The sequence below is a fragment of the Martes martes genome (genome assembly GCF_963455335.1).
Source record: "Martes martes genome assembly, chromosome: 9".
Taxonomy (NCBI): Eukaryota; Metazoa; Chordata; class Mammalia; order Carnivora; family Mustelidae; genus Martes; species Martes martes.
In genome coordinates, this window is record NC_137896.1 from 57,887,745 (window position 1) to 57,902,491 (window position 14,747).

Here is a 14,747-nt window from a genome sequence, read left to right on the forward strand (position 1 = left end):
CTGAGATCATGACCTGAGCTGAAGGCAGCTGCTTAACCAACTTAGCCACCCAGATGCCCCCTCTTTTTTCTCATCTTAATTAAGATGAAAGAAGTTTCTGATTTTATAGACCAGCTCAAAACCTGACCCACAAAAGCTGAATATTTCATTTAGGACTCAGAATCTATTTCTGGTAGAAATTTCAAAACCTTAAACCATTTGATTTCTTCCACTCCGGTGTTGCTGTCTCAGGTGGAAAGTAACTATTGGATCTAACTAGTTGTAAAGTTTTCCAAAACTAAATAAAACTTACTTAATTATTCTACCAGCAAAATATGAGAAAAGTAAGTATTTTGCATTTAATAAATGTGAAAATCACCATCACACACCACCGAGGAGGTTCTTAAAACGGCCAAATATGTATACCTACACCATGTTCCTTCTAGAAAGACGAAACCTAACTTTAGCAATTATTTTTACAACAAAGACTTTTACTCTTTTCCACGACACACTCACCTTCCCCAACATAGGCATCCCTTCCATAAATGAACAGTTTATATCCGTACTGTTCTTCTAAGACCTCAGGCAAGACTTTAAACACAAAAATATCCGAGGGACAGGTGGACCCTTCCCCAAGAGTCTTTGGATATAGTATGTAAGCATCATAGATCTTTCCATCTGAAGCTAGAGGAGAAAATGTGAAATATTTAGATCCAAAAAAAGGAAAGAATTGGTAAAGTCAGTCTCCCCAACAAGCAGTTCAGAATGAATTATTAATTTGTGTGTGTGTGAACGTATGAATGAAGCAGCTGTACCAAAAATACAGTAACTTTTTAAAGTGGTCCTCTCCTACAAGTTTCTATTTTATTGTGTCTCACTCTGAAAATATTCTTTATTACTGAATGGCCACCTCATGTGCAGAGATTCTTTTTTTTTATTTTTATTTTTTATTTCTTTTCAGCGTAATAGTATTCATTGTTTTTACACCACACCCAGTGCTCCATGCAATCCGTGCCCTCCCTAATACCCACCACCTGGTTCCCCCAACCTCCCACCCCCCACTCCTTCAAAACCCTCAGGTTGTTTTTCAGAGTCCATAGTCTCTCATGGTCGGGGAACTATCCTTAGCTCCCTGGTCTTATCTTCTTCCCTGTGTCTCAGCCCTGAATTCTACCCATTCTTCCTTTTATGTAGTATCATAGTATTAATTTTTTTTTTGCAAGGTTTAAACAAAAGAGAAAGCAAGAGCTTCCCTGATGCATGAAAATCATCGTTTCTTTCCTCTGAAGGCAGATCATGGGGTCATCTATGTCCTACCCAGCAAGGGGCCGACCCTCAACAGTACTAAACTGGACTGGCAAACAAATGCTCTGAAATGCCTGTTTATCCCGCTGTTAAGAACACTAAAGCAGGAACTTGCAAAGCAATGCTATTCAGCCTGTTCAGTCCCCAAACTATAATGATGTGTAAGAGTAACTACTAATGCTTGTATATGCCACTTTTCATTTTAAAATTTAAGTAAAAAGCCTCTCAGTTATCTTCTGTATCTCTTAACTACCCCCTCTCTCCAACAAGGAGAAGTTGCCCAGAATACAAAATCATACCTTTTTTGGGGAGAAAATCATAGCAAGAATCCCGGTACCAAAGCACAATGTCAACCTTGAAGATTTTGTAGATGAAAACAGAGCATGTAATTATTACTGTTAACATGACAAATACACCAATTGTGTGCTTCCTGAAATCAGGCACTATAGCAGAGAAGAGGAAAAAAAGATATTAGAACCAAAGGAATTAAAAATTTGGGCATACCAAATTAAATATTATCATCTCAGAGAAACCATTTTTGGGACTGTTCTGCCATTCCAAATCCCAGATAATATTAACGTATTCATTATTATCACTTAATAAAACATACTAATGTACAAAGCCATCTAGAATTGATACTTTATAAAACTGAGGTGCACTGTATTAAATTTCCACCTAAATTTTACAATACAGCTGACCCTTGAACAGTACAGGTTTGAACTGCATGGGTCAATTTATACCTTCTTTTTTTTTTTAAAATACAGTTACTATAAATTGTGATTTTCTTAATAACATTTTCTTTTTTCTAGCTTACAGGATTGTAAGAACACAGTATATAATACACATAACATACAAAATATATATTAACTGTTTATGTTATCCATGATGCTTCGGGTCAACAGCAGGCTATCAGCAGTAAAGTTTTGGGGACTCGAAGTTATACTCGAATTTTTGACTGGGATAGAAGTGTTGGTGCTCCTGACTCCCATGTTAGTCAAGGGTCTACTATATACAATAACACAGAAAAAGTGCCAAAGCGCATAGGATAGAGCACTTCAGAGTAAAACAAGTCAAAGTCACTCAAAACCCTACAGAAGTTTCTGGAGGTATAAGAATCAGGTGAGGAAAGCTGAAGTCTAGGGGAAAGGAAAGAAGGGGCTTAGGAATGCCAAACAGAATGTGTCACTCTTCCACATTCTTCTAGCTTCATTCCCTCCAATGATTATAGTGGAGGAGGGGCAGAGAAGCAAGGTGAAGGAAAGGTAAGGGGGTGTGGTGTAGAGAAGAAGGAAGAAAAAGTGCCTTCTAAATGTCAGGGCTCATACAGGCATCCAGAAAAGAGAGTCTAAAAGCTCTATTATTTTAATTTCCCAATCTGGGTCTTTGATCCATCTGCAGCTGATTTAAATATGAAATAGGAATCAAGATATATACCATTTTTCAGACCAATATCCAATTGGCCCAATGGGTAGTTCACACTGATAGCCTTAATTATGGTAGTTTCACACAAAATCATGATACCTGTAGTGTAAATCTTCCAGATTTGCTATTTTTATTCAATACCACCTTGATTATTCTTGCCCCTTAACAGTTCCATATGACTTTAAGAATAAACCTGCCCACAACAACACACCCACATAAACACATACCCAAACTTGCACAAATACTGTTGAAATTTTGATTGTAATTTTTTTTGAATCTATAGATTCATTTGGAGAGAACTGATGTCTTTATAATACAGAGTCTTTCAATCTATGAACATTGTATATCCTTCTACCTATTTAGGCCTTTTCTAATTTATCTCAATGACATTTTTTAGTTTGTGTCACACAGGTCTTAAATAGCATTTGTCAGATTCATCCTAAGTATTTGATAATTTTTGATACTATTATAAATTTAATATTTTAAGTTTAATTTCTATTTGTTGTTGGTATTTACTGACAACACAGAAATACTGTATGTATGTACATATATGTGTTTACATGTAAAGAGGCACTAGTGATCTTGTTAAATTCATTTCTAATTCTAATAGTTTGTCTATAGGTTTTTAAATTTTCTCCCACGTACACATTCATAAATACCCTATATTTAATCCAACTACAAATAATCAAAATATTTCACAAATATTTTTAATATTGTGTATGATTATATAACTGAAAAAAACCCAGTAACTTCTGGCATCCTCTCTGGAAAGTGGATATTTAGGCTTCCCCTGTCCATTATGCTGTCATTTACTTAAAATGTTCATTAGATACCTATGATATGCCAGATTTAAGTCACTACTAGCTCTGGAAATAGAATGACTGTTAAGATAAGTGGTCAGCACCATCATAGAATTTAAATCAATAAAGAAAACTAAGTATGACAGATACTGTGACGGGGGCAAAGGGTTCTCTGAAAGTATATAACAGAGGCACTAACCTTGTCTGTTTGGTCAGAGAGCTTGTTAAGGGCAGGCAAGAGGACAGAAAGCTTCCAGGAGAAGAAATGGTATAGCTGACAAGTGAAAGAATAGAAGTCTGGCAGGTTAAGAGGACTCCAAAAGCATTCCAGGCAGAGGAAACTGCACTGCGAACCTCAAGGTCATAGACTCTTGCAACAGTAAACCAAAACTGCGTTTCAAATATTCTGTTGTTTACCTGGATGTATTAATTGGATATATGCTGAACTTAGGCCATCTGTATTCTTGGCTATACAAGTAAATGGATATAGATAAAACCTACTTTCCACTTCTGAAATATTAAGAATGGTGATGACTGTATCCTTTCCTCTTTCTGAAGGATTTTTCACTCTGTTCAAAAGAGAGAGAATAATTGAAGTTGTTTAAGGAAAACTATAACTGAGACACATATACATGGTTTATCTCTTTATTCACCACATGAATTGCAGCAGAAATTATCACCAGCCCTATGCACTGGAATAATAATCAGGCTGTTAGCAATACTGATCTGAGATTTTATAGCGCAAAGACCACTGTCTGTAAAAGACTCAGAAGAAGAGATCAAAGTAAAATTACCAGCTTCCAAGAAGAAAAGGATGGATGTGCATTCTAGTCACCATGAGGGCACAGAGAAGAATGCATGAGATGAGGAGCCTGGAGCAGATGGCCAAGGAGAATGCTAAGGAGTCGGGAGTTGATCCCTAGAGAGGAAACAGAAAGCCACTAGAGACTTGAGAACGTGGAGCCCCTGATTCTTGGTCCCACTTAACGAGTCCTTCCTAAACTTTTAAAAAAAACAGAACACAAACTCGACAAGGCAAGAAACAACAAATGTTGGAGAGGATGTGGAGAAAGGGGAACCCTCTAACACTGTTGGTGGGAATGCAAATTGGTGCAGCCAACTTCGGAAAACAGCATGGAGTTTCCTCAAAAAATTAAAAATAGGGGTGCCTGGGTGGCTCAGTGGGTTAAAGCCTCTGCCGTCAGCTCTGGTCATGGTCCCAGGGTCCTGGGATCGAGCTCCACATCGGGTTATCTGCTCAGCAGGGAGCCTGCTTCCTCCCTCTCTCTCTCTGCCTACCTCTCTGCCTACTTGTGATCTCTGTCAAATAAATAAATAAATTATTTTTTAAAAACTTAAAAACAGAACTACCCTATGACCTGGCAATTGCACTACTGGGTATTTAACCCAAAGTTACAGATGTAGTGAAAAGAAGGGCCATATGCACCCCAGTGTTCACAGAAGCAATGTCCACAATAGCCAGACTGTGGAAAGAGCCGAGATGCCCTTCAACAGACGAATGGATAAAGAAAATGTGGTCCATATACACAATGGACTATTACTCAGCCATCCAAAAGGATGAATACCCAACTTCTGCATCAACATGGATGGGAATGGAGAGGATTATGCTGAGTGAAGTAAGTCAAGCAGGGAAAGACAATTACCATGTGGTTTCACTTACTTGTGGAACATAAGGAATAACATGGAGGACATTAGGAGAAGGGAAAAATGAAGGCGGAGAAATCGGCGTGGGAGACAAAGCACGAGAGACTATGGACTCCAGGGAAACAAACGGAGGGTTTTAGAAGGGAGTGGGGGTGAGGGGATGGGCTAGCGCGGTGATGGGTATTAAGGAGGGCATGGATTGCATGGAGCACTGGGTGCTATATGCAAACAATGAATCATGGAACAATCATGGAACACTACATCAAAAACTAATGATGTACTGTATGGTGACAAACATAACACAATTAAAAAAAAGAAAAAAAAACAGAACAATATGAAGGGTAATTCAGGAAAGTTGCTTCATTGGAATGTTATAACATATTTATCCAAATTCAAGAGAAAGTCTTCCAAGCGGTCTGTTATTTGCACCACAATGACATGTACTTTTACCTGAAGTGTAGAAGATCTTATAAATCCTGTTTAGCTCAGCAAAACTCAATAGGGACAGCAAAGCATCAAGGGCCAATCAACTAACTTTTGCTATCCAACTAAACCATCAAGGTTGTATACATTTCATGACATGAAATTTAATACCAAAACTTCTCTGTTGCACATTTTAGCATACTTACAGTACATATTCCTCTGCCAGCACTGAGTCGTCATCGTCAATTGCTGACCCATTCCATTTCCAGAAGACAGAGTCACTAAACTGGCCACTGACATTGCAGATTAATTGCAGCTTGGATCCTGCAAAGCAATGTAGTTTTAATCTTAGCAATTGACTTTTATCTGATCTACCGAGATTAATAAATGGCCATTGAATAAAGATTTTAAATTATAGAAAAGTACAAAGAAAAAGAAAAATTGCCCTTAAACCCACCACTTGGAGATAACTGTGATTAATAACTTCATGCCTCTTATTCCTCATCTTCTCTGTGTACACATGCAATTTTAAAAATGGAGTGTTATGGTCTACACTTTGTAAATATTGTATCCTGGGAATTCCTGCTCATGAGATCAGCCTTCCAAAATAGTCTGTTTCAAGGCCATTTACTATTCCATAATACAAATACATTATGATTGATGCTTTTCCTATTGCTAAACACAATTTGTTTCTAATTTTTTCACTATTAGGATTAATATTCTAATGATTATTTTGCACAGCAATATTGTACATATACTGAAGCACTACTTTGAATCTGGAAGTACAGATTTAAAGAGCCAGCCCCCCCCACCCAAGTGAGACTATACATAACATCACTTTGTCCGGCAGTGTAAGTGAGTGCTTTTTATCCCCTTAGCCCCCAGATTCCAAATACTTTTGGTCATTGACCAACAAGAGAAAAAAAAATTCCATTTAAATTTTCAACAGCATTACTTGAAATCAGGGTGAATGAACGTGTCCTTTTTAAGTTTAGTATTCATTTGCCTTTAAGAACTGCTTGTTATGCCATTACTTAATTGAGTCTCCTATAAACCTCACTGCTGTGTGGGAGCTCTTTAAAATAGCCATGATTTTACCTCTTTATCATGCATGAAAACTATTCCAAATACAGTTCAGAGTTCACTGCTTTCCTTCTATTTTTGTTTATGGAAATTCTTTGGGTATGGATATTTTTATTTTTTACTTGGTCAAATTTCTGTTTTATCTGTTCTCACAATTTTTTTTCTAAAATCGGGAAAATATCTATGTACATTTTCATTGAGGTATATAAAATGTTTTCATTGTTTTATTGTTTTGATTGTTTTAGTTCTTTACTCTATCTAGAATATAATTGGGTATGGTGTGAGGGAGAGATTTAACCTAAGGCTTTTGTCCAAATAGCTGACTGATCATTTCAGAACCACTTATCAAATAACAATTTATAATGCCACATTTATTAGAAAATAAATTATTTGAGATTTTCTTGATTTGAATGTGTATACTGATGCCAATGGTACCACAAATCTTAATTACTGCAGTGTTAGGGTAAATGTTAGTATCATTTAGAGCTCTTCTTCCCAAGATTATTTTAATAATCTCATCATTTTAATCTTCTGGGTCAATTTTAGAACCACTTGCCAACTTTTGTGCCCATTCATATTTTTATTGGAGTTCCATTAAAACTATAATTTTAAGAGTTGCTATCTTTACAATTTCCAGTTTTCCATGTAAGAAAAAATATATACATTTCTATTACAGTTTTCCTTAATTCGGTGTTTCTCAAGATTGTTTTCATTATTGTTCCCCTTTGGAGCCTTTTAAGACATTTTTATCCTAACTGCTTCCCTCCCCGTGAATTTTTAATACCACAGACACAGTATATCGCTTTAGATTTTTTTCCACTAAGAACAAATTTTCTCCCCATTGGAAATAACATCACTACCACTCTTTGTCGATATGTAAGCTTTAAATCTCAATTTTCCTGAGAGATAGGTCAGAATTTGCGCGGTTTTTTTCTCTCCTATAAATCCTATATATTTTTGAAAGATTTTGCTAAGAATTTTATAAACATCTCTATGACTTGTTGCAAATGGGATCTCTTTGCCCATTATGTTCTCTAGCTGGTTATTGCCAAACACGTTTACCATTTTAGAATATCAATTTTAGTCACTTGCTTGCTTGCTTTTACAAATATTTTTATTTTAATGAAGTTGGTATAGACAATGTCCATTTAAAACCCCTTTACCCAGGCCAAAAAGTACAAATAAAATAAAAAGAGCAGTGCTCTGTTGCATACAATTCTGCATGAAAAACTTTATTAACTACTTATGAAAATCACAAGTTTTCGGGGAGTCTTATGACAAGCTCTTTCTTTAATCTTAAAATGGTTTATCTTCAGTGAAGCCATCTTTGGAGTTAGTCCCTATCTTCACCATCTCTACGCCACCTCAACTTCAGCCCAATATTCCTCTTCTTTGGGGCCAGACCCTCAAATTTTAAAAGCAGCTTTAAGTTAAGAAAAGACCGTTTTTCCACAGCTCAGTTCTCTGAGAAACTTCCATCTCCTACTAAAAGCCACACGTCCAGGAGGGAAGTAATCACGAGCCAGAATTTCAGGGTCAGTCGGAAAGCCATTATGAACACTAGCATCGGCGAGTTATTTACCACAAGCCTGAAGACACACAGTCCTAGAAAAGGGTGGCCCCTCTGTGCACATGAGTAATCTGTAAAAAGGAGAGGGCGACAGGAACTGAGGTTTCATCACCAAAACTCAGCTCCAGGAAAACAAACTATAATGACTAATGGACACCAGAATTCACACCACCAGGTGCCTTAAGGAGGTAAGGGGCCAGTCTTCAATTCCATCTTGAATGCCACATGACAAAAGAATTATTTTTGAAACTAAAAAAGGATTGAGGGGAAAGAAGGAAAATAAAAATAATATCTAAACTGTGGTATGACCTCCCTGTTTGTTCCTGATAAACTTCAATCACATCTTCCTCCATTCCCAGCTCCCCTGGACTGTCATTATCAGCAATCCTCTGACCTTCAAAGAAAAACCTGAGTGAATTCACGGGAACATCCAGTCTTTGACAGTATGATTCTTTGAGTTTCCTGAGATGTGTCATCCACCATCGTCACTTCAAAGTGAATCTCACTGCCACCATGTCCAGTGACTGAGTTTAATGTACGCTCTTTCCTTCTATCCCTTAAGTCCCCAGTTGAAGGTTTTGCCTCCTGGTCAAACACAGTGGTGACGGCTTCACCCAGAGTCTCCTCCCCGCAGTAGTGGTCTCAGGGAGGCAGGACCTCGCTCGGGGACTTACAAATCCATCTCTTCCCCACAGCACACCACCGCAGCTGAAGGGACTTCCGCTACACCTAGAATATTAATTTTGTATCTGGCCAATTAATAACATATTAATATATATATTAATATATTATATATTAATAATATATTAATTCTAATAATATATTAATAATATATTAATTCTAACCTCTCTTGAAATACATACATACATTATATGATCTGAAAATAATAAAGTCCTTTTCTCCCTTACAGGAAGCGTGCCTTGGTTCTTTTATGTCTAATGGTATCAGCAGGGCACTTCTAGAATATGTTAAGTAATGCCGGTTATTTGGGCATCTTTGCTTGGAGGGGCTATGCCTGTAGAACATCTCACGCCACTGTGGTTCTCCATTAAGAATATTAGGGACTGGGGCACCTGGGTGGCTCAGTGGGTTAAGGCCCTGCCTTCAGCTCAGGTCACGATCTCAGGGTCCTGGGATCGAGCCCCACATCGGGCTCTGCTCAGTAGGGAGCCTGCTTCTCCCTCTCTCTCTGCCTGCCTCTCTGCCTGCTTGTGATCTCTCTCTCTCTGTGTCAAATAAATAAAATCTTTTAAAAAAAAAGAAGAATATTAGGGACTATTAGTCTGAATCAATGTCATTTATTAAGTTAAGGAAGTATCCCCCAGTTCCTATTTTTCTAAGTCATTTTATTGGTATTGAACCTTAGCATAAGCTTGTTTGACACCCTTCAGGATAATCATATGACAGGGTGACATGTGCATCTGGTCAACAGGGTATATTAAAATAATTATTTCCTAACATGAAGCTATTTTTTAGATTTGGAGATCAATGCCACCTGAACTTCAGAGGCCTAAAATGTATGCCTCTAGAACATGAATTCTTAACAGAAGCTACGGCCAACAGGGCAAAAAGTGGTTCTTGGGAGAGGGCAAGAAAATCCTAGATATTGCAATGGTTTGTGGCCCGGCAAAGTGCCGTGGTAGAGCCAACAGATATACAATAGATCTGTGTCATTAAAACTAAGAAGGAGGGGCGCCTGGGTGACTCAGTGAGTTAAAACCTCTGCCTTTGGCTCAAGTCATGATCCCAGGGTCCTGGGATCGAGCCCTGCATCGGGCCCTCTGCTCGGCAGGGAGCCTGCTCCCCCTCCCCGCCCCACCCCACTGCCTGCCTCTCTGCCTACTTGTGATCTCTGTCAAATAAATAAATAAAATCTTAAAAAAAAAAAAAAAAAAAACCTAAGAAGGAAAGAGGACTGGGGGAGGGAAATGCCTTTCTAGGCTCTACAGGGGAGCACTAATGAGGAAAGAAAAAGAGTTGAGGAAAACTGCTCTAGATTCTATTGGCTATATTTAATTTGAGTTTTCACCTCCTGTTTGTTTATATCTATGAATGCCTTTATACTACCTTCCACCGTGAATAACAACTTGGCCAAGCACAGAATCCATTGGTCACAAATGTTTACCTTCTAATCTCTATGAAGCTATTCACTGTCTTCATGCAGTGACTTTTACAGAAAGGAACTTTGCATGCCAGCCTGGCTTTGGATCCTGATACGAAAATCTATTTTTATGTTTGGACCAGTGGTTTTCAAGAGAACATTTGGTGATGGCAGAAATGTTCTATGTTTGTGCTAATACGGTAATCACTGGACACACATGGCTGTTAAGCCCTTGAAATATGGCTAACGTGACTGAAGGACTAATTTTTAATTGAACTAAATTAATTAATTTACTTGATTTAAAGTTACATGTATATAGCCACATATGGCTAGTGGTTACTGGATTGTATAATGTAGGTCTGGATGCTTATAGGATTATGTCTTTGCTCTTGAAATAAAAAAATTTTACTGACTTGGAGGTCATTCTAGAAAAATACTTTTCCTTTTTGGTTTGTTATACTACCCTTCAGTCTAAAAGCCTAGTTCTGATCTTAAGAAATCTATCCCGTGCCAGTCAGATAAATTACATTTCTCATTTCTAGTCCTGTTGAACTTAGCCTTTGGCTGATGTTTTCATGGGTAATAAACATCCACAGGAAAGTGAGGGCGGGCAAATCAGACGTGGCTAGATTTCTGCTAGGAGAGGCAGGAAATCGAAAGAAACATTTAAAGACATACTTTGTGCTATTTTCCCACTAATTACAGATCTACTCAGTAAACGGTTTTGGTGATGTGTAGCAAAGGTAGAGTTTATCTTAATCTTGAGTTCAAAATAATGATTTCAGCATAGGGTGATTGGAACCCACTTACCCAGCCCTACTTCCACAGTCTCGTTAGCTGGACTCACGATTACAGGCCTCAGAGGCTTGTATTCTTCTGAAAAGACAAACATCCACAGGGCTTCTTAGTCTCTTACAGATCAGAATCTCAACTGATGACAACAGTTAGCAAAATGTACGAAGACATACCACATGGCGGCAGGCCAGATATGTCCCCGCGTGCCCAAAACGTAGACGTCAGGAGACAGAAGACAAGAGATGAAGGAAAGAGGCCAATGAGGATGTCACGGCTAAGCACAATGCCTGCTGGTAAGCCTGGGCCCTGTGCAACCCATTGAGTTTGATGCTACGAACACACACATCACAGGGACTCCAGACAAGAGCCTCTCGCAAAGCAAGTCAGGAACAGCAAGTAGCTGTGGAGAGGGACTTCTGTGGATGATGTGTGAACCGGAGAGACCACCCTGCGCTAGACCTGCTTCTCTTTAGTAATTGCAGTCATGACCCAAGAGTGCAATGCCAGGCCATTTGGCAGAATTTATTTAAAAGGGCAGAAGAGTATTAAGGAGCTCCAGAAATTCAACTGTGTTTTATTTCCAAGAAGATTGACTTCAAAGGTCCATCTGTGGTTAAGCCTGAGAAACTATGAACCGAAATGCCCAGTATTCCACCACAGTAAAAAATAATAATAATAATAATAATAGGGGTGCCTGGGTGGCTCAGTGGGTTAAAGCCTCTGCCTTCGGCTCAGGTCATGATCTCAGGGTCCTGGGATCAAGCCCCGCATAGGGCCCTCTGCTCAGCAGGGAGCCTGCTTCCCTCTCTCTCTCTCTCTGCCTGCCTCTCTGCCTACTTGTGATCTCTGTCAAATAAATTTTAAAAATCTTTTAAAAAAAATAATAATAACCTCCATTAGGGCAGGATCTTATCTCTTCTGTTCCCTAATGTATACCTAGAACAGTGCCAGGTATATCATAGATGCTCAATTGATATTTTTGAGTCTGTTCTATGAAAACAAAATATGACCTCTTCTCTGAAGTATATTATTTCTATAAAAGGGATCAGAAAAGAAGACAGAGAGTATTTAAAATATATTTGACCTATTAAAAACATTCCCTAGTTCTCTCTAAAATTCTGTCTGCTGGTCTGGTTTCTGTATGTCAAGAAAGACAAACCAGAGCTACCCCACGGCCACAGAGAGGCTGCTAAGATGGTTGTAATGTAAGGATCGTTGAAAATTATAATTCACTAATGTTTGTAGGAACTAGGCAAGGAATTCATTTTGATTCAATAAAATTAATGTTTGAAATATATAAGTTATTAGAGAATTGAGAAAACTTAGCTCTATGTAGGGTGATTGTGTTTAGGGTTTACCCGAGACAGTCCCCATTTATGCCGGTTGTCCCAGCAAAACCACTAATAAGGTCCCTTTAACTTTTAAAGTCATGGTTAGAGGAACTCTTATTACTGAAAGCTTACAAAATCTATTTACAGAAAGGCTGAGCATTCTGCCCATCCCCAGGTAATTCGTAGGAGAGCATTTTCTTGTAAAATTGCTTTTAAGGTGAAACACAGTTAATAGAGAACTGAAAGGAGTATTTACAAGAATAATTACCAATGCCTATTTATTTCTCCTCTGTTTTGCACCAGGCACATGATCACAGGCTGAGCATACTTGGTCACTAATCTCCCCAACAACCTTGGAAGGTTGTGTCATCTTACAGAGGAGGAAACAGGCTTAGAGAGGGAAAGTAACTGAGCTAACAAGAAACTAACAAGGTGGGGCACCTGGGTGGCTCAGTGGGTTAAAGCCTCTGCCTTCGGCTCAGGTCATGATCCCAGGGTCCTGGGATCGAGCCCCACACTGGACTCTCTGCTCAGCAGGGAGCCTGCTTCCTCCTCTCTCTGCCTGCTTCTCTGCCTACTTGTGATCTCTGTCTGTCAAATAAATAAATAAAATCTTTAAAAAAAAAAAAAGAAAGAAAGAAACTAACAAGAGGTACAGTACACTCTAGGAATGCAACACATTCCAAAGCCCATTAGCATCTACCCCATCAAGATCAAGTAGATGTTCCTTACTGCTAGACACTCAGACTCCCCAAGCAAAAGTGCTCAGGACTGCCCTTCCTCATACACTAGTCACAATGAACAAGGAACCCGAGAGCTCTCTGGAAGAACCATCTTCAGCCATGGCAAAGAACAAGCCTCTTACTTCAGTTGGAAAACACAGCTCTTACCGTCTAACTAGCACTGCATCTGAAGCAGGAATGCAAAACGTGTACACAGTATTAGCAACAAAAAAGCTAAAGCCATGCGACCTTTGGCAAGTTATCAAGTTTCTCTTGGGTTTGGTTTCTCCCTGAACAATGAAGGTACCATTAGAATCATGGTTTCTGGGCCTTCCCAGATTCAAACTCTGAGGACTGGAGCTATGACTCACCTATAGTCTTCAGTTCTATAACCCGGGTAACACGATATTGCTTTCCCAAGTACATGTAGAATGTTCCACAAGTATATTTCCCATTATGTGCTGCAGTCACATTTGCTATAATAAGTCTATCTTTCACTCCACTAAAGTATATATTGTCAAGAAGTAGAGGTTTGCAATCCTAGAAAGATGGAGAGGAAGGAAGTATTAAAACCAATTAATGATTTTCCCCAGCCTACCAGCAAAAGAAACTCCATTTTTCCATATTGGCAAATATTTTACGCGTGTGAGGTGTGTGTGTATATATATGTATATGTACATATTCATATATATTCATACATATATGAATTGAAAACCTCGGGAAAATTTATAATAATCATCATCATATACCTGTTTTACACCAAACACATGATTGCAAGCTGAGCACACATATGAATATATATGACTGTTTCTTGTGTACAAGTTTTAATATAGTATTTTTTTTTGGCAATAATCCCAATTACATTTCCAGGATATTAAATCTTTATGCCTGTGAGCCTTGCACTTTGAAGACAAGTGAAGACAAATTTACTTTGCAAGGAAAACATGTTTGAGGACAGAATGCTAACACCACAGTTTCTTAGTAATGCTGTACTTCCTTTCTGCGTTGATATTAATTATTTTATATTTCTTAACCTCTAACAAGATGATTCCCCATGTAAGTTCCAACAAACTAGGTAGATCAAAGGTACCAAAACACGAAATGGAATGCTACCCAATCCAGTTTTAAATAAAATTAACAGAAAGTAAGACTTTCATTAAATGTATGCAGTCTTACAATTAAAAAAAAAAATTTCCTATTAAGTTTCACCATGCAAAAGCAACCAATACATCAAATGAAAAAGTCCTCTGCAGATTCACCCTATTGTCTAGGTCAGAAAACTTTTCTATTTGCCGGAAAAGTAAAATACCATATTGAGTATAAAATTACCTTCTGCCACTGTATCTTTGGTAACTTATTTTTTTCATCTTTAAAAAAGTCCATATAGGGACACACAAGTTGTCCATCTGCTGCAACAGGTAGTCTCTGCGTAAAGATAGCTTCTGTGTTGTAACACAAATTAGGTTCATGCTGTACAAACTTAATGGCTGTTTTAATTTTGAGGCAGTAAGTTGCATTCCTAAAATCAAGCAAAACAGGTGAATTCAGCAC

The 14,747-nt window shown here is 38.2% G+C and overlaps 1 protein-coding gene across 5 annotated transcripts in view; it reads right to left on the minus strand.

Annotated features, from left to right (window-relative positions):
• IL1R1 (interleukin 1 receptor type 1) overlaps positions 1-14,747 on the minus strand; it is a 71,073-nt gene that overhangs the window by 3,510 nt on the left and 52,816 nt on the right. For 3 of the 5 annotated variants that reach the window (XM_080812907.1, XM_080812906.1, XM_080812908.1), the window contains 7 exons: positions 14,526-14,715; positions 13,568-13,736; positions 11,159-11,224; positions 5,801-5,918; positions 3,924-4,075; positions 1,584-1,727; positions 496-663 (listed from right to left, as the gene is read on the minus strand). In XM_080812907.1, coding sequence (XP_080669033.1) covers positions 496-663; positions 1,584-1,727; positions 3,924-4,075; positions 5,801-5,918; positions 11,159-11,224; positions 13,568-13,736; positions 14,526-14,715 — 1,007 coding nt within the window. Of the gene's footprint in view, positions 1-495; positions 664-1,583; positions 1,728-3,923; positions 4,076-5,800; positions 5,919-6,926; positions 8,977-11,158; positions 11,225-13,567; positions 13,737-14,525; positions 14,716-14,747 lie in introns of those variants that run through there. The other 2 variants (XM_080812909.1, XM_080812910.1) reach the window with 2 other exon arrangements.